At 36.6% G+C, this 23,778-nt stretch overlaps 1 protein-coding gene and 1 long non-coding RNA gene across 3 annotated transcripts in view; one reads left to right on the top strand and one right to left on the bottom strand.

The window, feature by feature from the left end:
• Positions 1-1,080: 1,080 nt before the first annotated feature.
• wtip (WT1 interacting protein) overlaps positions 1,081-23,778 on the top strand; it is a 73,567-nt gene continuing 50,869 nt past the window's right edge. Inside the window, exons 1-2 of one of the 2 annotated variants that reach the window (XM_087292351.1) lie at positions 1,081-1,272; positions 13,890-15,252. In XM_087292351.1, coding sequence (XP_087148477.1) covers positions 13,944-15,252 — 1,309 coding nt within the window. In that variant the 5' untranslated portion in view covers positions 1,081-1,272; positions 13,890-13,943. 2 annotated transcript variants of the gene reach the window in all.
• LOC147839628 (uncharacterized) lies at positions 8,366-11,755 on the bottom strand. The gene is made up of 4 exons (XR_015514647.1): positions 11,671-11,755; positions 11,197-11,274; positions 10,299-10,355; positions 8,366-8,970 (listed from the first exon to the last, which is right to left on the bottom strand). It is a non-coding gene; the product is annotated as an uncharacterized LOC147839628 (long non-coding RNA).

The raw sequence follows: 23,778 nt of genomic DNA, 5'->3' as shown, positions 1-23,778 counted from the left end.
AACACATTCAAACACACACACACACACACACACACACACACACACTGAAAGTGTTATCCCACAGATTTATTACATTGGGAGGATTTATTCAGCGTATGAATTTCAAGGTGTAGACAAAATATCAACAGGCTGTTCTTAAGTTCACAGTTGTTCAGGTGTAACTCATCAGCATGTTTCAGTATACAAGAAAAACTGTCTTCATTTTCAACACTACATCTATTGTTTGATCAGTCCAAACCAAACACACATCATTTTGTCAAACAGTTCACTTGAAAACATGAGTTTGAGCTCTATTTACAATAAATAGCGCTGCTTGCTTTGAAAGTGTGCTCACTGACATTTATGCGTGGCTTGAGTGTCGAAATACAAGCCACTGTATTTTGTGTTGAAAGAATATATGCAAGTTGGTGACAATAGCTTTCGCACATGAATGAAATGTTTGGGATCTGCCCTTCCCCCAGATTCAGTGCTAACATCCAGTGCATGGTAGATAGATGTGCTGTTGTTTTGGAGTTACCTGCGCAACACATCATAGGTAGATGTTTAATGAACCACAAATATAAAGACTTTTAAGATAGTTTCCTTAATATTCATTTATATTAAGCAGCTCAAATGCACACACTCACTGCTTGTTTAAAGTTTAGAGATGTTCAGTTGAGTTTTTAATTATTTTCTGTGGGCTGGTCTGTGTGGTTAAATCTTTAATCTGGCCCGCTGGATGAAAGTGGACACACATAGGCTCTCCAAAGGACTTTTTTTCAGGACTCTGCTCCCCCTTGCTGAGTTGCTCTCTATCATTGTTTCGCTCCGGCATTAACCACATTCCAGAGCGCCGCAGCACACACGGTCTCCCTCCGCGCATTCCTCTCGCACAAACTAGGGCCGAATGTAATGTTGGCTAAATGCGTCGTCGTCAATTCACACACTCAGCAAACGTTTCAATCGTCGTGATATCATCAGAGGGGAATTTTACGTTCTTTAAAATTGCTGCAAATGAGTTCTCGAGGGCAATCACGGAAAATCAAAGCGAGAAAATTCCTCCGCGCAGCGCGCCATTGACTGTAAAGACCTTTCAACTTTACAAAAACTGAAATTGACAAACGGTCTCTTGTGTGGAAACTTTGTCACGACGGCTGTATCGCCACAAATCGACAGGCGGGGATCATGAATCGTGACGAAATGACTGCGAAGGACTAAGTAATCGCGAACAGGCTACGATGGCTCGCCTGAGGCGGCGTTTTTCCGTGTAAAAATGCAGTTTGTGCTGTAGTTGTATGGCAAGCCGAAGGTATCGGAAATACACTATTAATCAATCGCGTTTACAATTAAAACGCCGCATTAAACGGCGCTAATACCATTTCAAACGCCGCTAAAAACGCCGTTCTGATGGCAAACGCCGCAAATAACGCGCGTAAACCTGTAAAAAACGCCGTTTTTAACGCCGTTTTAGTGTTAGTAAAAAGCGCGGCTTATGACGCGTTCCGCTTGCCACAAAACGCCGTTTAAAACGCCGTTTTAACCCCACTGAAACGCGCGTTATAAACGGCGCTTTCCTGAAGTATAATGAGCCACTCCCGCTGATTTCCACAGCCAGTAAGCTTGAGCTGCTCTCACCCAATCAACGATGAACAGAACCAGACAAGACTAATTCACCACTGATCGTGGCACTCTGAACTGATAGCAAATGCTTATTTACAAAGTACCTTTTAACATAGATAGATTCCACGTCTTTATGCTTGTTAATGTTCATTTTAGATAGATATGGCATCAGCAGAAATGTATTTTTGGAAGTGCCTTGGCAAAAGTGACCGGGCATGTTGTTGTAACCCTTATTTCTGGCTGTTTACAGACCATTCTCTCCAACGTGGGCATCGCAAATAAACGCTGGATACCAGGGTGATAATTCGTTTCTTTTATTTAATCTGGAGCATCGATAACATTCACAAACAACATTACAACAGCATTGCATCTGCCGAATTCCTCCACTTCCTTTTTTCCCTCTCTCTCCTGCTTTCCAGTGCGCCTCTCTTAAAGGAGCCGGAGCACAACAATAACTTTCTCAACTAACACATATTAAACATTGTAACAGACATATTGAACGTAAATAGTTTAAGTAGATTCAATAACATTTTTACAGTTAAGTATTAATTAGCAAAATATAAATTAAAATAATGAATAAAATATAAAGTTACATTGACGTTACATTGACATAGCAGGTCTATGCAAACGCAAATTGACTTAATACTATTAGGGCTGGATGGGCAACATCAGTTGGAGGGCTAATGCAGATTTTAGCTCCAGCCCATCAAGCTCCTGCCAGCTTTAGTGGTCTTGAATACGTTGGTTAGCTTGTTTGGGTGCGTTTGATGTGCGTTATAGCAAAACTCCACAATGCCATCCCTGACAGGCCCTGCGCCAGGGGCATTTTAATAGGGCAGACCTTATGACTGATTTTGGACCCTCCTGTTCCTTTCATTTAGGCTATTTATTCACTTATTTGTTATTACTTTGCATTGCTGCCCAAGTTACTAGCTTAAGGCAGTATAATATATAGGTACTTTTATTGTAGTAATAATACGCACAGTTTCATTATTACTGGCTTTATCAATGAAGGTAGTACAACAATACCGTTTATATAAATGCGACAGATCTTTCAGTGCCAAGGGCTTTACATTATTTTCATTTATCCATTTTCTTGTCGGCTTAGTCCCTTTATTAATCCGAGGTCGCCACAGCGGAATGAACCGCCAACTTATCCAGCAAGTTTTTACGCAGCGGATGCGCATGCCCTTCTAGCCGCAACTCATCTCTGGGAAACGTTACATTATTTTATTCTCCTTATTTATTTCCGTTTTATTTCAAATAATAAATGTGTACAGTTTTAGGTAAAGACGTCAAACTATGCATGCAAGCTTACCACGGTTAGACTATTCTATACCGATAAATAAATAGTGAAATCAGCAAAATCATCACGCTTCACGTACACTGAAAAAAGTGTTCACGTAGCCGTACCCAACCAATATAAATGAGAAAAAGTTAAATGTTACAATAATGTCATTTAAAAAAAAATAGTAGCTATTTGTGCTAATTAGTTAAATTTTAAAGCATTAGTGTAGACAGAAAAATACCTTAAAAAGATAGCTACCTAAATTCACAGTTATTACCGAGAGAATTGGTTAAATTTTGGCATGGATAACACGCAACTCTAGACTATATACCTTTTTTATAATTTTAAAGGTAAAAATAAAGATTTATGTTAGGTTATGATAAGTGTGCAGTTGTCCGCTTTGCAAATGTAAAAACACCATCATGAACCATAGGCAGTTTGCATGTTCTCCCTGCGTTCGCGTGGGTTTCCTCTGTGTGCTCCGGTGTCCCCCACAGTCCACATGCGGTACATGTGAATTGAGTAGGCTAAATTGTCCGTAGTGTATGAATGTGTGAGAATGAGTGTTTGTGGATGTTTCCCAGGGTTGCGGCTGGAAGGGCATCCGCTGCGTAAAAACGTGCTGGATAAGTTGGCGGTTCATTCCGCTGTGGCGACCACGGGTTAATAAAGAGACTAAGCCGACAAGAATATGAATGAATGAATGAATGAACGTTCTTTCTGTGTGGGATGTCTTGTGGGGGAAAACGGAGCATCCGGAAACCCACGCCAACACGAAAAAAAAAACATGCATCTCCACACAGAAATGCCAACTGACCCAATTCTGATCTGTCGACCAGCGACCATCTAGCTGTCCGAATTGTGCTGCGCCACCGTGACGCCTATTTATTAATTTATTTGCAAAATTACCTGTGGCTAAATTTTATTTAATAATTAAAAATTAAGATTAACGACGCTCCAGTCAAACGTTTAAATTTAAATAGCAGTTTTGTATCCAATGCATTAATTAAAGATTACAAAACAATTCTAAATGTTTTATTTAAAAATTGTAAAAACTGCTTGATTATTTAATCATTTGGTAAAATTAAATACAGATTAACACGTTAAATATTTAATTTATAACCATACTTTTTTTTTAAAAATCACACAAAACACAAAAGTTAAGAATCATAAGTATTTAGCCTGGTCATTTATTGTAAAATATAACAATGTATATGAAACGCATATATCTGTCTTCTTGTTTACATTTAGATAAAATAAAATAGTGAAAATAATTAATTAATTTAATTGAATGTGCATTCATCTAAATTAAAGTTATTATTATTATTATTATTATTATTATTATTATTATTATTATTATGTCTTCACGATCTAACGAGCTACAATAACCACTTGTTTTAGAAATTTGCCTTTTTGTCCTACATCAAAGAGCATCAAAATGGAACACAAAAAAACAGCAAAAATTCAACGATCCTGAAGAGCATAAACAGCAAGAAAACCTTTTTTAAAAGACACAGGTGTTTAGTGCAAACTGCGTGAGCTCACCCTCAAGAGTAAAGGCGGGGCTCATAATCAGATTGTTGTCTTAGTCTGCTACAATGACTGTAATTTTTTTTATTTCTCTTTAAAATAACTGGCTGCTAAAATATTTTAAATAAACGACAATACAACGAAATCATGGTTAAAAAACATTTTAGGGTCAATAATAGCCTCCTTGAGTTTTTTTTTTATTGTAACAAATCACTATAAAATGACTTAATTAATCCTACCATAACTTTACCCTATAATTAACCTATAGTTAAGTTTTTAAAGTGCACTTTAAACTGATATATTAAAAATATCTAGTATTAAAATAGTTATTAAAACTATTATGTTAGAAATGTGATATAAAGAGAGTGTCAATATATACTGACACTCTTTTTTACTGACCAGAATTCTATTGCATATAACAATTAGGAATATATATCAACATATTTTATGATGTTATTACCTTAAATTGTGATATTTTTGTTAATACAGTCTATGTGTATGAGTTAGCAGGTGGTTCAGTAGCTGCTAACTCATACTCATACATACGCTGCACCTCACTTTCACTTCGCAAACGGGAGAGCACGATTTTTTCGCAGAACTTGCTGTTTTAAAAGACAGAAACAGTTTAAACAGCCTAAACGCAGATGTTGGGCATTATTTAATATATTATTACAACATTTGATTATTTTAAGACTTTAGATGACATTGATGTTTGTAATTATTTTGAACGCATGGAATAACACTATTTTTGTACGCTAAATCCAGCACCGCCCGCTCCTTTCCCAATAATGTCAAGACACAGATGCTTACTGTCAAAGACAATATTTTTTCGTTATGACATAATTCGTTTCCTTTTTAATTTTAGTATTTCATTGAAATCTAAATGTAATAAAACACATCAGCACCAAGGAAAAATCAGACTCTCAAAACATAATCTTTAAAATTGCAAATATATGTCAAAAGATTGTGAGACAATACATTTGGTGAAGCATTAGGCTAATTAAATCCTCACTTTCCACTGACTGAAAATCATCCTCCCGCACAGCTGAGTGGACAAGCTCAAACAAAAATATATATTTTTCTTAGAAAAAAAATATTAAAAGAAAAATTTCGTATAGTTTTTCTCTTTGTTTCAATAATTTTGATGTTCAGTTATTTTCTAGAGAAAATATAAGAACGAATAACATTTGAGATGCTTCAAATCCGCTATATGCTTCAACAATGCCGAATCACTAATTCGGTTGTCAAAATAAATAAAATAAATAAAAATTAATAAAAAAAATGTATTATTCAAGCCTAAATAACATTAATATTATATTAATGTTATAACATTAAAGTGAAATATTCAGTATCAGAGAAGCCTGTATTAAACTGTTTTCCATGTTGTACCGGTCAATTACAATTTAATTAATTTAATCAAATAATTTATGCGCAGGACAGGCGTTTACAAGTTCGTATTCGCAACAGCACTGAACATGCCCACATTACCATACTCAGTTGAAAGGTGAAATAACTCAAACTCCTTGTGAGAATGGAGATGTCTGCTTATTTAAGCCAGTCTGTAAAATTAAATTCCATGCGAGATTACTGCGCAGCAGCTGGATCTAATCTGTCTGATGAAACGAGACAATTTCCATGGCTCATGTGCTAATAATGAGACTGTCTCCACTCCGTGCAGGGGATCATATTTGTCTCATTAGATTTAGACTCAAATGTCTAAATTAAGTTTTTCTGTTTTAAAGAGCATTTACTCATTTTGAACCTTGTATTAAGCAATAGTAATCTGAATGGTAATTTTTGCGGAAAAACGCTTTAAAACACACTAACGCACACCTTTATTTGTTGTCATTCTTTCTTGCTTTGAATATATCACACACCGTTTAATCAGTTATCAGTTTAAATTATGTAATAAATAAATAAATGAATAAATAAATAAAAATAAATAAATAAATAAAAACCAGCATTAATTTGCTCCCTCATGTTGGGTACAGTGCGTACTGCAGGCTCCACTGCACATATACAGACCCATGTCACAGACACATTTTTTACTAAATAACCTAGACTATACTATAAAGTAAGACCTTGCCTCTTCAGATAGAATTTGGAGAGATCTGGTACCCGCGTCATGTCAGGTGCACACACGCAGCAGCAGAGGCGCACTCAACTCAAACGGGAGAAAACTGTACTAGTTAACATAAAGACTAGCAGCCTAATTCATTACATGATTTGGTAAACTAATTCTTTGAATACAACTCTCTTGAGCTCTAAAAGGAAAAAAAAATGCAAAAAAAACGTGCTGTTAAATTAATATTAGCAGAGACGCAACTGCCAGTCATTTGTACATGAGGTTTTTTTTCCATATTGGAGTAGCCTAATAAAATGTTTAGTGGGACACTGCACATTATCAAAGTAAGCTACACTATAATTAATATTTAAATGTATTATATTCATTATTATTAACATTATTAAAATTAAACTTAAATTGACATAACGCAGAACCCTTTTAAATGTTTGCTTTCATTTTGACATAGCTAAAGTGCATTAACAGTTGTGAAAGAAACATCCCATTATGCAGCAACAGTCAAGTTAGGGCACTTAAAAATGCCTTTTGCGTTTAAATGAAACATACGAAAATATATTTTAGGCCTATTTTAACAGCTAAAATACAGTTATCATATCGATATTGTTTTGATAGCTCATGGCCCTAAATAAAGAAAATGTAACCTGAAAACAAGCTATTATAATAGGCTTAGCAAATAAATAAAATCAAAAAATAAAACATAATGGTTTATGGCGTTTTTACAAATGCCAACCGGACAATATCAAGAAAAGAAACCACACTTATTATAGCCTAACATAAATCTTTACTTTTACCTTTAAAACTATGAAAAAAAAAGTTATATACTCAGGTGAGTTACCTGCGTGTTATCTATGACAAAATTTAACCAATTCTCACGGTAATAACTAAATGGATGTATCTTTTTTTTAGGTATTTTTCTGGCTAATGCCTTAAATGTAACTAAGTAACACAAATAGCTACCGTTTTTTTTATTTTTTTAAATGACATTTATATTGGTTGGGTAAGGCTACGTGAAGCGTGATGACTTCCCAGCTAACATAAGACCAGCGGGCCACTGGCGGCCCGCCGGCGGCAAAGTCGGCGGTCCACCGGCAGGCGCCGCCCGCGGTCCACCGGCAATTTCCTCATCCTTATTCCAGCGGCCCACCAGCGGCTGCCGCCGCTTTTCCGACGGTGGTCCGCCATCGGATCGCTGGTTTTAAATAAGTGTTAGCTGGCGGCCCACGGTCGGTCCACAGGTCATTTTTAAATATTGTTTTAGCCTGTACAATTGCATTTAATATTAATTTGTCCAATAATTAAATCAAGTACAAAATACTTAATCATTATAAAATTTATTCATAATACTACATAACGAGCATACGTTAAACACTTAGATTATGGTGAATTGTTTCAAAAACACATACGTTAACAAATATAACAAAATAAATATAAAATGCATATAAACTACATAAAATTACGCTTAACAGTAGTTTCATTAGTTAATGTTAAAGGGTTAAATATGAACTAAGTATCACCAATACTTGTACAGCATAATTAATGTACAGCATTTACTAATGCATTAATAAAATCCAAAGTCATGCTTGTTAACTTTAGCTTATAAATTGTGAATTAAAATGAAAAAACAATGAACAACTTTTTTACCATTTACCAACATTAGCAAAGATGAATAAATACTGTAATAAATGCATTGGTTACGTTAGTAAATACATTAACATTAACTAATACATACAACCTTATTGAAAAGTGTTACCCATACAACAATAAGTTTGTCTATAATAAAAAGACAAACTTTGAGACTTATCATTATATATAAAAATAAACTATAAAAAACATTATAACATTATAATTTTTTTTATTATTTATAATTTAACATTATTATAATTATTTATTATAATATATTATAACATTAATATAACATTTACCATTAATATAAATAACATATAAAATAATTACATTGTGAATAAATATTAACATATTACAATAAATGTAAACATTATTATTACAAAATCAAACTGTAAAATATCTGGAAGTTATTAAGAACTACACTGGGGCAGCACAGTGGCTCAGACTGTCACCTCACAGCAAAAAGGTTGGTGGTTCAAGTCCCGGTTGGGTCAGTTGGCATTACTGTGTGGAGTTTGCATGTTCTCCCTGTTTTGGTGTGGGTCTCCACCACAGTCCAAACACATGCGCTATACTGTGTAGGTGAATTTGAACATTGTGTAGAAGTGCCTGTGAATGCGAGAGTGTATGGGTGTTTCACAGCGCTGGGTTGCAGCTGAGAGGCCATTTGCTGTGTAAAACATATGCCAGAGTAATATCCAGATTCTTCCGCTGTGCCGACCCCTGATATTAAGCTGAAGGAAAATGCAGTTTCTTTTGTCTGCCCCCTCATGATTAGCAGATCCTAATAAAAATGTCTTGGAGGCTCCCTTCCGCTGTCTCTCTTGTAGCAGGCTTCTTTCTTATCCTGAAATAACAGAATCATCAATCATCATTTTTGTCCATCATCAGTAACTAGGTCACTATAAACAATAATGTTTGTATTTTTATTATCTTTTATTGGACATCAAGACTGAATTGATTTGATTGATTAAATTAATTTACAGTTAAGTAACACTAAAATATGTTTACAGTTTAAAATGATAATTTTCAATGTCAATACATTTTAAATGTATTTGGTAACATTTTATTTTGATGGTCCATCTGAGTATTAGTAGACTGTCTGCTTAATATCTGCTGATACTGCTCCTTCAACAGACATTAAACTGACAAGAAGAAACTTTGCAACTACATGTCAACTTACACTAACCCAACCTAACCACAACCCTAACCTCACAGACAACTTATAATCTAATAAGAATTAGTTGGCATGTAAATGCAGTATAACTTAATCTCAACAAACGGACCCGCAAAATAAAGTGTGACCATGCAATTTATTAATGTGAGGTCAAAGCTGATTTGTCAGCATTATTACTCCAGTGTCAGAGGACTCTTCAAAAATCATTCTAATAGGATAATTTCCTGCAGGTTATTAATATTAACATTAATATATATTACTAACAGATCTGCACAAAACACCACAGTCCTTAACAAATATTTAATGGTGCATGCTGTTTATGTGCAAATTAAGCTTACATGAGTTTTTAAAATAACATGTAAAGTGAAACCTCTGATAAGATTGTAAAGCAATTTGGGTCCACATTACTTTATAGTGCTACATAAATGCTTATAGTATACATTTATTTGCAGCTAAGAATGTCTAAATCATCTTACAGAAATGAATGGCAATGATCTGTTTGCAAACATTTAAAATAAGAAATGAAAAACGTCAAAGTGTCAGTCTAATGTAATATCATTTACTACTTCTGATGGATATTTACTTATTGAAGGATATTTGCAGAACAACTGTAAAGAGTCAGTAAAAAAATTGACAAATCAACATGTCAAAATTGAAACAGTGGCACAGGATTGCAGCCAGGTTCGTAACTTATTCTGTTGTGCTCTGCACTATTTGTATTGTATTGGTATTTTAGAGCTTTTGTGTTTGCAGTGCAATTTAACCACAGTTAAATTCAGAAGTGATCTGGTTGAGGAGAGTTAATGCATGGAATTTTTAACATGGACATCTAGTGCATAAAGGGAACATATCTCAAAGCATTATGAATATTTCAAAATAAATACATTTTGAATTGAAATCTACATCAGTTTCCAGATCTTTGTTTTAAAGAACTGCCACTCTGACACACACTGTCATTTGCTCATTACTGTCTGGCAGTCAGTCAAAACTTTACTTACATATAAATATGTTCAGAAGCTGATTGGCTCTAGAACCATTGGGCCCCTTTTAAGATGCTGTTGAAAACAAAAGAAAAAGAGAAAAAAGACATGACATAAATGAATATGAGTTGTGCATCATGCATGTACCAAAAAAATTATATTAATGTTTGGGCTTAAGAATGAGTTTAAGTGTAAGGGACCTAAAAATATATATTTTAAATGTGAATCCTAAAATGTAATTCATGGCTGTAATTTAAAGCTGAATTTTCAGCAACATTATTTAAATCTTATGTCACTTTATCCTTCAGAAATCATTCTAAGATGTTGATTTAGCATTTAAGACTGAACTAATATGTTGATTATCAAATGGTGCTGATTTGCTGGTTAAGAAACATTTCTGATTATTATGAATGTTAAAAACATATGTGATGGCAAATACTTGTGTAAGCTATTTTCTTTTTTTTCCAGGATGTATTGTTTATTGTTGAATAGACCCTAGACCTTAAACGGTCATGTATTCTACTGCAGTCAGTGAGATTTTTTAAGAAATGCATACTTATTAAACAAGGATGCATAAAACTGATCAGAAAAGAGTTAAGATTTTTGATTCAAATAATGTTCAATTTAAACTTTCTATTCATTAATGAATTCTGAAATAACAAAACATAATAAAAATAAGAAATATTGCTTGATCAGCAGCAAATTATAAATACAATATTACATTTTGGACTGGAGCACTGGTGCTGTAAATTCAGCTTTGAGAAAAGCAAAGTAAAAATTTGTTTAAAACCACTCATTTACGTTTGCATGTCAAAACCTTAAAATAACTGCAATCAAGACATGTATCAGATGCATGATAATATAGGGATTTATTATGAAAAATGCAAATTAATCTATTTAACAATTATAGTCTTACCTGTGTTTCCTCCAGCTCTGTGATCAGCTCCCTTCATCTTGGCTCTTCTATTTTGTTGTAGGGGCAATTTTGTCACTCCTGAAACAACAGAGCACTTTTTGAAATCAATATTAGTTTACATTACTGTGAAATATCAAAGTAAGTTAACACATGTGTACTAACTTTAACGTTTTAATTTGCTCTCCTTGACAGTAAAGTGCATATTTTAGGATAAATAAAGTAGACTACCTCCAATAAAACATTGACAAACCTCTCATGTACACATAAAGATGTAATTAAAAGCCAAAACTTGAATAAACAAGAGCTAGTAGCCTAATGCTAACGTTTCCTCTGCTAAGATGCTAACGGACTTTTTCCAAAGACACAACCGTCTCTATAAAATACATATTCAACTGAAACATGTCAATTGTCAGTAAGAAAGGTGTCGGAAACAGTTGTATGTAACATTTGCATGATTTTAGCGACTAAACTTACCTGAAATTAGTGAAAACTGCCGCATGAGAAAAGTGCTGTTGACGGTCAGGGGTCGTGTCGTGTCGTGTCGTTGCTCCATTTCCATGACAACGCTCTCTGCTGCAGTGCTGGAATAAGGCTCGGTAATGCACACTTTAAAGTAATGCAGCCTGAACGCAGCATTTACATAAACATTTAAACAATTTAAAAACAATTTAAAAACAATTTAAATAATGGCATTTAATTTTAAATCTTGATTTTTAAACGTATTTTTTTTTGTGTTATGCTGATTTCACTATACCGGTATAGAGTCTAACCGCGTTAGCTTGCATGTGTGGGCATAGTTTGATGTCTTTACTTAAAACTTTTAACACTTGTTATTTGAAATAAAACGAAAATAAATAAGGAGAATAAAATAATGTAAAGCACTTGTTTGGCGCTAAAAGATCTGTCTCATTTATATAAACAGCATCGTTGCACTACCCTGCTGAAAAATCCAGCCTAAACCAGCCTAGGCTGGTTGGCTGGTTTTAGCTGGTTGAACAGGCTGGTTTTAGAGGGGTTTTGGCCATTTCCAGGCTGGTTTCCAGCCATTTCCAGCCTTGTCTTAGCTGGTCAGGCTGGAAAATGACCAGCTAAATCCAGCTAAAACCAGCTTGACCAGCCTGGATTAAGCTGGACATAGCTGGTTTTGGCTGGGCACCCAGCCTGGCTAAGCTGGTCAAGGTGGTTTTAGCTGGTCATCTCCCAGCCTGACCAGCTAAGACAAGGCTGGAAATGGCTGGAAACCAGCCTGGAAATTGCCAAAACCCCTCTAAAACCAGCCAGGTCGACCAGCTAAAACCAGCCAACCAGCCTAGGCTGGTTTAAGCTGGTATTTTCAGCAGGGTACCTAATTCATTGATGTAATAATGAAACTGTGCGTATTATTATTACTATAAAAGTATATTATACTGCCTTAAGTCAGTAACTTTGGCAGCAATGCAAAGTAATAACAAATAAGTGAATAAATAGCCTAAATGAAAGGAACAGGAGGGTCCAAAATCAGTCATAAGGTCTGCCCTATTAAAATGCCCCTGGCGCAGGGCCTGTCAGGGATGGCATTGTGGAGTTTTGCTATAACGCACATCAAACGCACCCAAACAAGCTAACCAACGTATTCAAGACCACTAAAGCTGGCAGGAGCTTGATGGGCTGGAGCTAAAATCTGCATTAGCCCTGCATGTTGCCCATCCAGCCCTAATAGCCCATCCAGCCCTAATAGTATTAAGTCAATTTGCGTTTGCATAGACCTGCTATGTCAATGTAACGTCAATGTAACTTTATATTTTATTCATTATTTTAATTTATATTTTGCTAATTAATACTTAACTGTAAAAATGTTATTGAATCTACTTAAACTATTTACGTTCAATATGTCTGTTACAATGTTTAATATGTGTTAGTTGAGAAAGTTATTGTTGTGCTCCGGCTCCTTTAAGAGAGGCGCACTGGAAAGCAGGAGAGAGAGGGAAAAAAGGAAGTGGAGGAATTCGGCAGATGCAATGCTGTTGTAATGTTGTTTGTGAATGTTATGTCGATGCTCCAGATTAAATAAAAGAAACAAATTATCACCCTGGTATCCAGCGTTTATTTGCGATGCCCACGTTGGAGAGAATGGTCTGTAAACAGCCAGAAATAAGGGTTACAACAACATGCCCGGTCACTTTTGCCAAGGCACTTCCAAAAATACATTTCTGCTGATGCCATATCTATCTAAAATGAACATTAACAAGCATAAAGACGTGGAATCTATCTATGTTAAAAGGTACTTTGTAAATAAGCATTTGCTATCAGTTCAGAGTGCCACGATCAGTGGTGAATTAGTCTTGTCTGGTTCTGTTCATCGTTGATTGGGTGAGAGCAGCTCAAGCTTACTGGCTGTGGAAATCAGCGGGAGTGGCTCATTATACTTCAGGAAAGCGCCGTTTATAACGCGCGTTTCAGTGGGGTTAAAACGGCGTTTTAAACGGCGTTTTGTGGCAAGCGGAACGCGTCATAAGCCGCGCTTTTTACTAACACTAAAACGGCGTTAAAAACGGCGTTTTTTACAGGTTTACGCGCGTTATTTGCGGCGTTTGCCATCAGAACGGCGTTTTTAGCGGCGTTTGAAATGGTATTAGCGCCGTTTAATGCGGCGTTTTAATTGTAAACGCGATTGATTAATAGTGTATTTCCGATACCTTCGGCTTGCCATATAGTTGACTAGTGCTCCGCGCGCTCCCCCGTTCCCTCAACTCGCCTCACGGTCCGACATGGATGAATACGACGAGGATCCGGGGCGCAGAGCGAGCAAACTGATGGAAAACCTCTCAATATATGACGTTTATCAAGATGGGATGTACGGAGAACCGAACCCCGATATGGAGAAAACTAAGCGAATGAATGGCAGCTCTTCTACGCCCGGGAACAAAGTCTACAGCGCGGCTCCCGTGCGCTCCGTCAACGGAAACCGAGCCTCAGTGCCTCTGGATTTCTGCTCTCCGCAGAGGGAAGCGGTTTATCCAGATCCCGATGTGTACTGCACCAAATCCGAAGTTGCCTTGCCGTGTTACAGCGGCGCGTCGGACCGTCTCAGGAGATACACGCACGCGGAGGTGCAGGGACACCGGTATAGCACCGGCTGCGCGTATGACGGGCTCGTTTTGGGGAAACAGGTGGCCGTTTCGGGCGCGAGGAGCAACAGCCTGTGTATGAGCAGCCCTGACGGCAGATACACGGCCACAAGCCCTCGCTCCAGCCTGGCTTCATCGCACTCATCGCAGGATCAGAGCAAACACACGAGCCCGAGGTCGAGCATCAGCAGCCCGCGTTCCAGCCTGGTGTCTCCCGGACAGGGCGAGGGGACCAGCGTGATCAGCCCGCGCTCGAGCTACGCCAGCACGGCCAGCGACACCAGCAAACACTCCAGCCCCAGAACCAGCCTCAACAGCTATGACTGCGGCAGCAAACCGAGCAGCAACCGAACCAGCGGAATCAGCATGGGCTACGACCAGCGGCACATCAGCCCGAGGTCGAGCACCACCAGCCCGCGCTCCAGCTACTCCGACTCGCGCTTCACGCCGGCCGGGGGCCATGACCCGGAGAGCGCCGCGGTGCACGGCATCCCCATGGCCAGCCCTCGGTCCAGCATTTGCAGCCAACCCGCGGTGGCGGCTAACTGCGTGGTCAGTCCCCGCTCCAGCATCTCCAGCCACAGCTCCAGGAGCTCGCGAAGCTCCAGGGGATCCATGAGCGCGTATCCCGAGCTCCAGCTGCCCATGCTGGGACCCGGTTTGCCAGAGGACGCGCTGCTGCAGGACTTCACCGAGCCAAACGGCCTTCATAACAACCGCGTCCACCTGCAGACGTTCCCCGTGCTGGAGGAGCCTCAGCAGCAGAATTCAGAAGTCAACATTGGGTTTAACTACTGCAAGGCGGGCGCCGGGGGACAGCGCTTCAAGCTGCCGTACCAGGTCACTCCATCTCGGGACAACGGCCCCAGTCAGGCGGAGCGGCGCCTGGAGGCCCTCACCTTGGAGTTGGAGAAAGAGCTCGAGATACACATGAAAAAGGAATATTTTGGTGAGTAGATAAAGCGTGATTTATTTATTTACTGCTAATAATTTTAATACACATCAAAAGTTCCAAATGTCAACCTTGCCATGAAGGAAATAGTTTTCACCTAAATAGTGAAACCCTTTTCTAAGCTGTTTGTGAAGGCTTGTATTGTACAATACTGTAAAAAAAAGCTCAAAATTGTCGCTGTTAAACAGTTTGATTTACCTAAGTCACTCAAGTGCCAGTTTCACATCTGTCACATCCATAATGGAGAGATGGCACACATAAATAACGAAGCTTTTTCTTCACAAACGTAAAATAAAATAAATATATTTAAAATTAAATAAGTATGATTTGTTTTACTGAGATAATTCACTCATTGTATTGGTATTATTTATTTTGGGTTACACGGTTTATTTAACAAAATTTGCTATTATACAGAATTATGATGTATAAAAAGTATGTTGTATAATGTCACATCCACATAACACATGGTTTATTTTCCTCAGTTAAAATATAAAACACGTTTACAGACTTGTATTTGACTGATCTCTTAAATCTGTGGTTTGTTGTTTGTAAAATATAAACAGATGTTTTAATATATATACAGTTGAATTATTGCCCCCCCCCCCCCCCCTCTGAATTATTAGCCCCCTTGTTTATTTTTTCAACAGAGGGCAGATTATTTTCAACACATTTCTAAACTTAATAGTTTTAATAACTCATCTCTAATAACTGATTTATTTTATCTTTGCCATGATGACAGTAAATAATATTTGATTAGATATCTTCAAGACACTTCTATACAGCTTAAAGTGACATTTAAAGGCTGAACTACCTTAATTAGGTTAACTGGGCAGGTTAGGGTGATTAGGCAAGTTATTGTATAACAATGGTTTGTTCTGTAGACTATGGGGGGGGGGGGGGGGGGAAATTACCTTAAAGGGGCTAATAATATTGACCCTAAAATGTTTTTTAAAAAATTAAAAACTGCTTTTTATTAAAACCGAAATAAAACAAATAAGACTTTCTCCAGAAGAAAAAATATTATCAGACAAACTTGTGAAAATGTCTTTGCTCTGTTAAACATAATTTGGGAAATATTTAAAAAAGAGAAAATAATTCTGACTTCAACTGTACATTCTCTGTGAGGTTATGTGTCTGCTGTATAACTGAAATGTTTGTTTGTATCATTTTGCTTCAGTGTTAAACTTTATTTGAAATAAACATCCAGAATCTTTGGTTGGAAAGTCATAATCACACCTTGACACATGCAAACAGCCTGCACCAGAGCCAGCACAGAGCAGCCTTTGTGTTGAACTCATTAAAGAGTCATTAGGGTGTGGGAAAACAGGTGTAAATCATGTTTTGTCAATGAATCAGTGTGCTTTCAGGACAGGAGGGTTTGTACTTGAGCACTTTATATGTCTGACACTGATGATGATCTTTGAGAAGGTAAAATCATCATTAATCCAGACTTTGTTTTACCCTGAGGTTGTATGCTGAAGATGCCAAATTCCCAAAAAATGAACATCTCACAAGGCATGCTGGCACATGGTCATTATGTTTTATGAGTGCAATTTAATGCTTAGTATTTACTCTTTCATGGCTCTTGAGGACTAATGATTTATTAACCTTGTCATGGCTAGGGATGCAACGATTAGAGATTTTGGTTGTACGATTATAATCTGAGGAATAATCACGATTATCACGATTATTATGCATTGATTTACTTCAAAATACTACTTGTTTAGAAAATCCCATGAAAACTTCTTATATTTTAAAGTATTAACAGTAACCAATTAATACAGCAAAAATAACAATAAAGAACAAACAATATAATCCATTTATCTTTGGACTTAAAAATAAGTGAAAAATGCTTTTGACATTTAAACATAAGTAATCATTTTACACTGAAAATAAATGACAAAACAAAAATAAATAAATAAATAGTTTTGTCTAATGTAAATCTAAGCATCATATTATTTAAGTATTTCCCTTTTAAATAGAACAAATGTGGTCAAATACTGCTGAACCCCTGGTTAAACGGCACTAATATGCATGCAAACCACATGCTTCCATTGGAAATAACGAACTTGTGCGCGTAAATGTGTGAATGGCCCTTAGTTAAAAACCTCCTCAGCCATAGTTAAAATCAGTCTTCGATCGAATGTGCGTGCATATTGTTTACAAGCTCGAAACTTTAAACTAGTGCACAGTTGGCATAACTTAAAGTTGCAGCAGTTTTGTTCCATGCAGAAACACAGTGTTGAGAAACCTTTACGATTTATTTACCGTGACAAATTTAACCGTGGGTAGGGTTGTAACAATATACCGGTATGACGGTCTACCACAATTTGAACGTGCACGATTATCATACCATGAACAATTGCATATCAACGGTTTTAGATCAGATTCATACAATTCAAAGATTGGCATAAAGAAGAGAATCTCAGCTTTCCAGTGCTGTATCACATAACATTCGCGGCTCCGGAGGCTCCGGAATCAGTGCGGTTACGTCATCAAAATTTGACAACGCTGATTTGACAAAGAAACGCTCGTCACTGTGTCTCCGGACAAACCAGACACGATACATTGATGCATTGTCCCTCCTCCATGCCCAGATTGGTTCAAACTCGCTATATCACAACCAATAAGCATAGGTTTCGCTTTTGTTTGTGGACCAAAAACGAGCTTTTTGAACAACACGGAATGAGAGATAGGCATACATTTATGCGCGGCTAAATAAAACGCAAAAAAAAGTTTTGCATGAAATAATTCTCATACTAAGTACTTTTGCATGCACAGCAGCACAGAAACATGACAAAACAGTGACACAGCAAAGACGAACTGCTGCTCTTGCTGTTTTCAAAAGACGCAAATGAAGGTGCAGCTGTTTGTCTGCATTGCAGACAACCATATCCAAATCCATATCCACAGACAACCATATCCATGCTGGCACATAAAACCTAAGGATGTTCCATATTGAATCTAGTTTCGTTATGTAACTATTTATAGTATAGTAAATATTTATATCTATTTTTTACTGAGGATTTGCACCATGTTTATTTGGACTTTATTTGGACTTTGACACATTATTTATTATTTTCTTATTTTTTTATTTGTTCATTGTAAGTGGTGTTGTTTATAGTAACTGAAAATATATTATTTGGAAAAAGTCAAATTTGCTTCACTGTTCTATTATTTTGTAACATTTGTAACATACCGTATACCGCGAAACCGTCAAACCGTGGTATTGTTTTAGACTATTATCATACCGTAAAAAATTCATACCGTTACAACCCTAACCGTGGGTAATAGTGAAATCGGTTAATCGTTGCATCCCTAGTCATGACTATTTCTTCTAAACTCCCATTGGTGAAATAAAAACAGACAGAACTGATTTATAAAATGCATTCAGAATATAAATGCATTAAGAGTGTAAAATCATCCAGTCAGATAATTTAGTCTACAGAGGATTTGATGTATATATTTTTCAGCAGAGTTTAGACATTATTAAGGTCTCTTCTGATGCTCAGTAGACAGATGTGACACCAAAAAGTGTCTTTTTTTTCAGGAGTAGCCAAAAAATCTATTGTTTGTTGTTCTAGATCCTGATTAGATTTATTTTAATATGCTGGCTGTATTATGAACACCTACTGTTTATTTGTTTATATATTAAGTGTGTTGTTTTGATAAAAACACAAGTTTTGCATCCAACTCACAGGGTCTAAGTATGCAGGTTGGTGCATGGTGCCAAATGACTACGAACTTTGGCTAAAAAACTCAGTAACTGGGTGATCTGGCTCGTTTCGCATTGTAACCAGCTGATTGCTGATTGGCTTTGGTCACACCAGGCAGCAGTGGTAGACCAATCACAACAAAGGCTGCTGGTATCCCAACTGGCACTGCCCAAAAAGGACATTGTAGTCAGTGTGCAGACAAACAGTGTTCTTAGCAGCTTGTTTTTTGGCCCGGACCTGGACGGAAAAAGGCAAGTCTTCAGAGAGCACATACTTTGTCTCCCAGTTTGAACGCCACTTCCTGCCAGTGTCCTTCCAAGTCCTGAACATCAACACAAATGTTCTTTAAAGGCATCTGAGCGTGTATTCCTCTTAGGGAAATCCTAATTTGTAATCTGGCTTATAGTTTAGATGAGGTGAAACAACAGAAAAGTGAACTGAGTAGATCTGGACCCCAGAATTCCCATATCTAGCTATATTGACTTGAGTATACAATATTTTAACAGGTTTGTGTTAGTGTCTGGAGGACAATTGCAGCTGGTTGACTTTAACTCAACAGTGTTGAAAAGGGCAGTTCACACTAAAATTGACATTTTATCATTATTTACACTTAAGTAGCTCTAGGGCTGGGCCAATAAACAATATATAGAATCCCGATTAAATTTATGTCAATAACAATGATAATCTCTGGACTTTTTACTCTATATTGATCTAAGAGCCAATCACACAGCAGAAACGTGCAACAATGGGAATCTAAAAGTGTGTTGACATTAGAGATGTATCGAATTGTCGGCCACCATTTAATGGCCCCTTTAATTTTTGTGGCTTCAGTCATTGTGCTCTTTTAAATCTGGAAGCAGCTTATATTGAAATATATATATAGTTATCGTTCAATTCATTCATTCATTCATTCATTTTCTTTTTTGGCTTAGTCCCTTTATTAATCTGGGGTCGTCACAGCGGGATGAACTGCCAACTTATCCAGCATATGTTTATGCAGCGGATGCACTGTGAAATATCCATACTTACACATACACTACAGACAATTTAGCTTACCCAATTCACATACACTACAGCCAGTTTCAGTTTATTTAATTCACCTATACCACATGTGTTTGGACTTGTGGGGGAAACCGGAGTACCAGGAGGAAACCCACGCAAACACGTGGAGAACATGCATTGCACACTCCACACAGAAATGCCAACTGACCCAGCCGCGGCTGCTTTGAGGCGATTGTGCTACCCAAATATTTTTTTTTATTTTTTTATTTTTTATTGACAGATATTGTGATTTTGATTTGATTTGCGATTTAATTTTGTAGTCAAGCCTCAGCCCAATAATCTGTATTCTAGCTTCTTACTGCTAAAATGCAGTGAGTGTGAGTTAAAAAAATAAACTGAAAAGATATTAGATATTATTATTAATATTTTCGCTGGCTTAGTCCCTTTATTAATCAGGGACCCATGAACCGCCACCAATATTAAATTTGTTTTTAAATATTCAGAAATAAAACACATATTTTTCTCTAGAGCAAGCAGTAAAATAACAAATAAAATGATCTTAACTTTCTGTAAACAATTTGAATTCAAATTAGGGAGAATATAAAAGTAATAATTATAAGAACACTTGGCTGAAACAACTTTGAAACTGTACTTTGCGGTTGCTTGCTACTAGATTGAGTGTCACTGGCAATACTTTCAGTTGACTTTTTAGCAAGACTCTCCTGATATAGCCACCCTGTGGTGCTTTTTTAGGTGCTGGTTGTATTTCTTCATCCTGTGGCAACAATTCTACGACAGCTCTAATAAATTACCTGTTTTTGTTCGGTGTCTGGGACTTTGAAAACAAAATATTTCTGTATTACTGATGCCCTGTTTTCTTCGGTATTTGTCTATTAATGCTTCTGAACGAAAGTGTGCTCACTCAATTGGCTAGCAAGACTGTCATACACAGACGGCAGTCACGTATTTGCTCTGGGCAGGGGAAATTAAAGATTACATATTTCATATCGCAGCCACTTTTGATGAGCTAATCGCAAATTGCAAGTTTCAAGTTGCGATTCGATTTGATTAATCGCACAGCCCTAATGGCTGCTTTTCTCATAATTTTCCCATCTTTATGTTAGGGTTGTCGCGATACCATTAATTCCAGCTGAAGTATCTTTATACCATGTAGTATTGCGATACTGTAATTCGTAACTCAAATCCATAAAATAAAGAGAATTGTCAGAAATACTATTTTTTATTTGTTATAACAGGCCTACTTTAACTAAATTAATAATTCCCTTATTGAAAAAAGTATTTGCACGTCTCTTCACCTAAAATGTATTCGGACCAACAAAAAATACATTAAAATAAAGATACAAGTTATACCAAATGAAATTTGTTACAAAAAGAGCATTTTCCCAACAAACTTGCGCTATATTAAGTTTTAAAAAATCTTTCAATGTTTCCTGTTGCTGTTTTGTGTTTTTCATAAATTTTTTTGTTTGTTTGTTTGTTTTATTAGGGTCTTATCAGGTAATAATCCAAAGTATTTCAAAATTTCACTTTGTAAGCTGTTCTTTTTAAGAGATTGTCACGATTGTAGTAGCTATTAAATTATATTGACAGAAGCAGAATTAAACGGATTCAGGTTCGAACTGAAGCATCAGAAAACATGCTATAGGCCAGTGGTTCTCAACTGGCTTGGCCTTGGGACCCACATTTTTACATGGGCATCAAGCCGCGACCCAAATTTTTAGAAACTGTAATACAATTTTAGGAATTATCATTAATTTGTATTTATTTGTTAGCATACACAAGTAGTGACAGATAAATCATAAGAAAATCACCAAGACTTACAAATAAACAATATTTTATTGCTGTCATTTAACAAAATGTATCAAATTATAGAAATATTAAAAGTATCAAAGTAAAAACGACAAATACCGTAAACAGTGGTTAGGGTAAGGAAATGTTCAGTTACCATGAACTAAACTGAACTGTTAATAAAACATTTTGTCTGGTTTCTAAATGTCATTTTAATTTAGAAGGTTTCGTGCTCTTTTCGTTTCGTGCACCTCGCTACATATGATATGTCACACTGAGGCTTTAAGTCTTTTTTGCCATCAATATATGTAAATCCATACGTGACATATTCAGGGTCGTACTTGCGCTTCGACATATTTATTGCTATAATTAAATGAAATTTCACATGTCAAACAATATAGTTGTCGTGCACGCATTTCAAAATAAAAGTCAAAATTAGTAAAAAATTTAACTTTTTGTTGTTTTTTTGACCACACACTCTGCGACCCACAGAAAATGTTCCCGCCACCCACTTTTGGGTTACGACCCACCAGTTGAGAAACACTGCTATAGGCTACCATAAAAGGCGAGAACTCTTCACAGTTTTGCAACCTTAGAAGGCTTCATAGTCTATTAAAATAAAATGGTCTATTGTTGTATTATTTTAGCGACTTTTCCACATGGAACATTATGTATTGTAGACTAGGCATGGGCCGGTATAAGATTCTGACGTTATGATAACCTTGGATAAAAATATCACAGTTTCATGGTACCACGGTATTGATATTACTGCTCTAAAATATATTAGTTTTAAATGTCTGGGTAAAAAAACAACAATTTTTTTTTCCTCTTTGAAAACAATGTACTTTAGTTTTTGAAAGATTAAAATATTTTAGAGCAGTAAACAAGTCAGGCTAAATAATTGAAATGAATTGTTGACTTTTGCTGTCTTCATTAGTTTCCAAAACATTGATTTCTTTACAATTTAAAACAGCATCTTTTCTGCTGGGGATGCTGTTGTCCTAAAAAAAAGTAAATAAAAAATCTTATACATACCTTAGCAATGGTATTACAGAAAATTTTGACGGTTTTAAAACCTTGACTTTTCCGAACCGCGGTATACCTTGAAAATGGTTATCGTCCCATGCCTATTGTAGACAGGCCGTTAATGACGATGCTACCATTTACAAACAACAGTGGCACCGCCAGTATTTTGGAGCCATAGTATCACGATACTACCATAGTACGGGTAAACCGTGCAACCCTACTTTATGTTAGACAGAAGAAACTCGATCAGAATTGGAACAAGTGGAGGATGAGTAAATGATGACAGAATTTTCGTCTTTTGGGCGAACTGTCACTTTAACCCTCATTGTCATGCTTGTTTAGTAAACACAACTAATATTACACGAGTTAAAACAACACACACACATCTTTTCCACTGATCAAGTAGGGTTTACTTACTAACAAAAGCTTTAGGCCTTTTCTGTTGCATTGTCTCTTCTTTTGTGTCTCCGTAGCAACAGCGCTTTGTTTTTGATACTGCCTGGAAACACATTTGTACAGATTCTGTTGCAGGAAGTCTAGAGATGGAGGTATGAGTGTGTTTTTGCCTCTAAGGAGCAGGTGATGTTTTTTTTAATTATTTTTTTACTGCATGCCGAACCCTCTTTAGTCTGCATTAGTCTGTGCGAGCCCTCTCCGTTACCGTGACAACAGCTCCCCTAAAATCAATCTCGCCGGTTATTCGTGATCTGTCTTTCTGCACTCTTAAAGGGTTAGTTCAACTTAAAAATGAAAGATCTGTCATCATTTTCTCACTGTCTTTTCGTTGCAAAACCGATATCAGAATCTTCTCCCACAGCTGTCAAGCCCAAAATAAGACAGAACTGCTCTCTAAGTATTCATTTTTAGAGATCAGAAATGTAAGTTAATAATGATTTGCTGCATCTTTCAAGTCTTGTGTGTGATCAAGTGTCAAGTCGGAGCCAATGCAGTTTCATTGGAACTGACATAG

The sequence above is a fragment of the Danio rerio genome, chromosome 18, assembly GCF_052040795.2.
Source record: "Danio rerio strain M-AB ecotype USA chromosome 18, GRCz13ab, whole genome shotgun sequence".
Taxonomy (NCBI): Eukaryota; Metazoa; Chordata; class Actinopteri; order Cypriniformes; family Danionidae; genus Danio; species Danio rerio.
The sequence above is the reverse complement of the archived record's forward strand: the minus strand, read 5'-3'. Positions and strand labels throughout refer to the sequence as shown.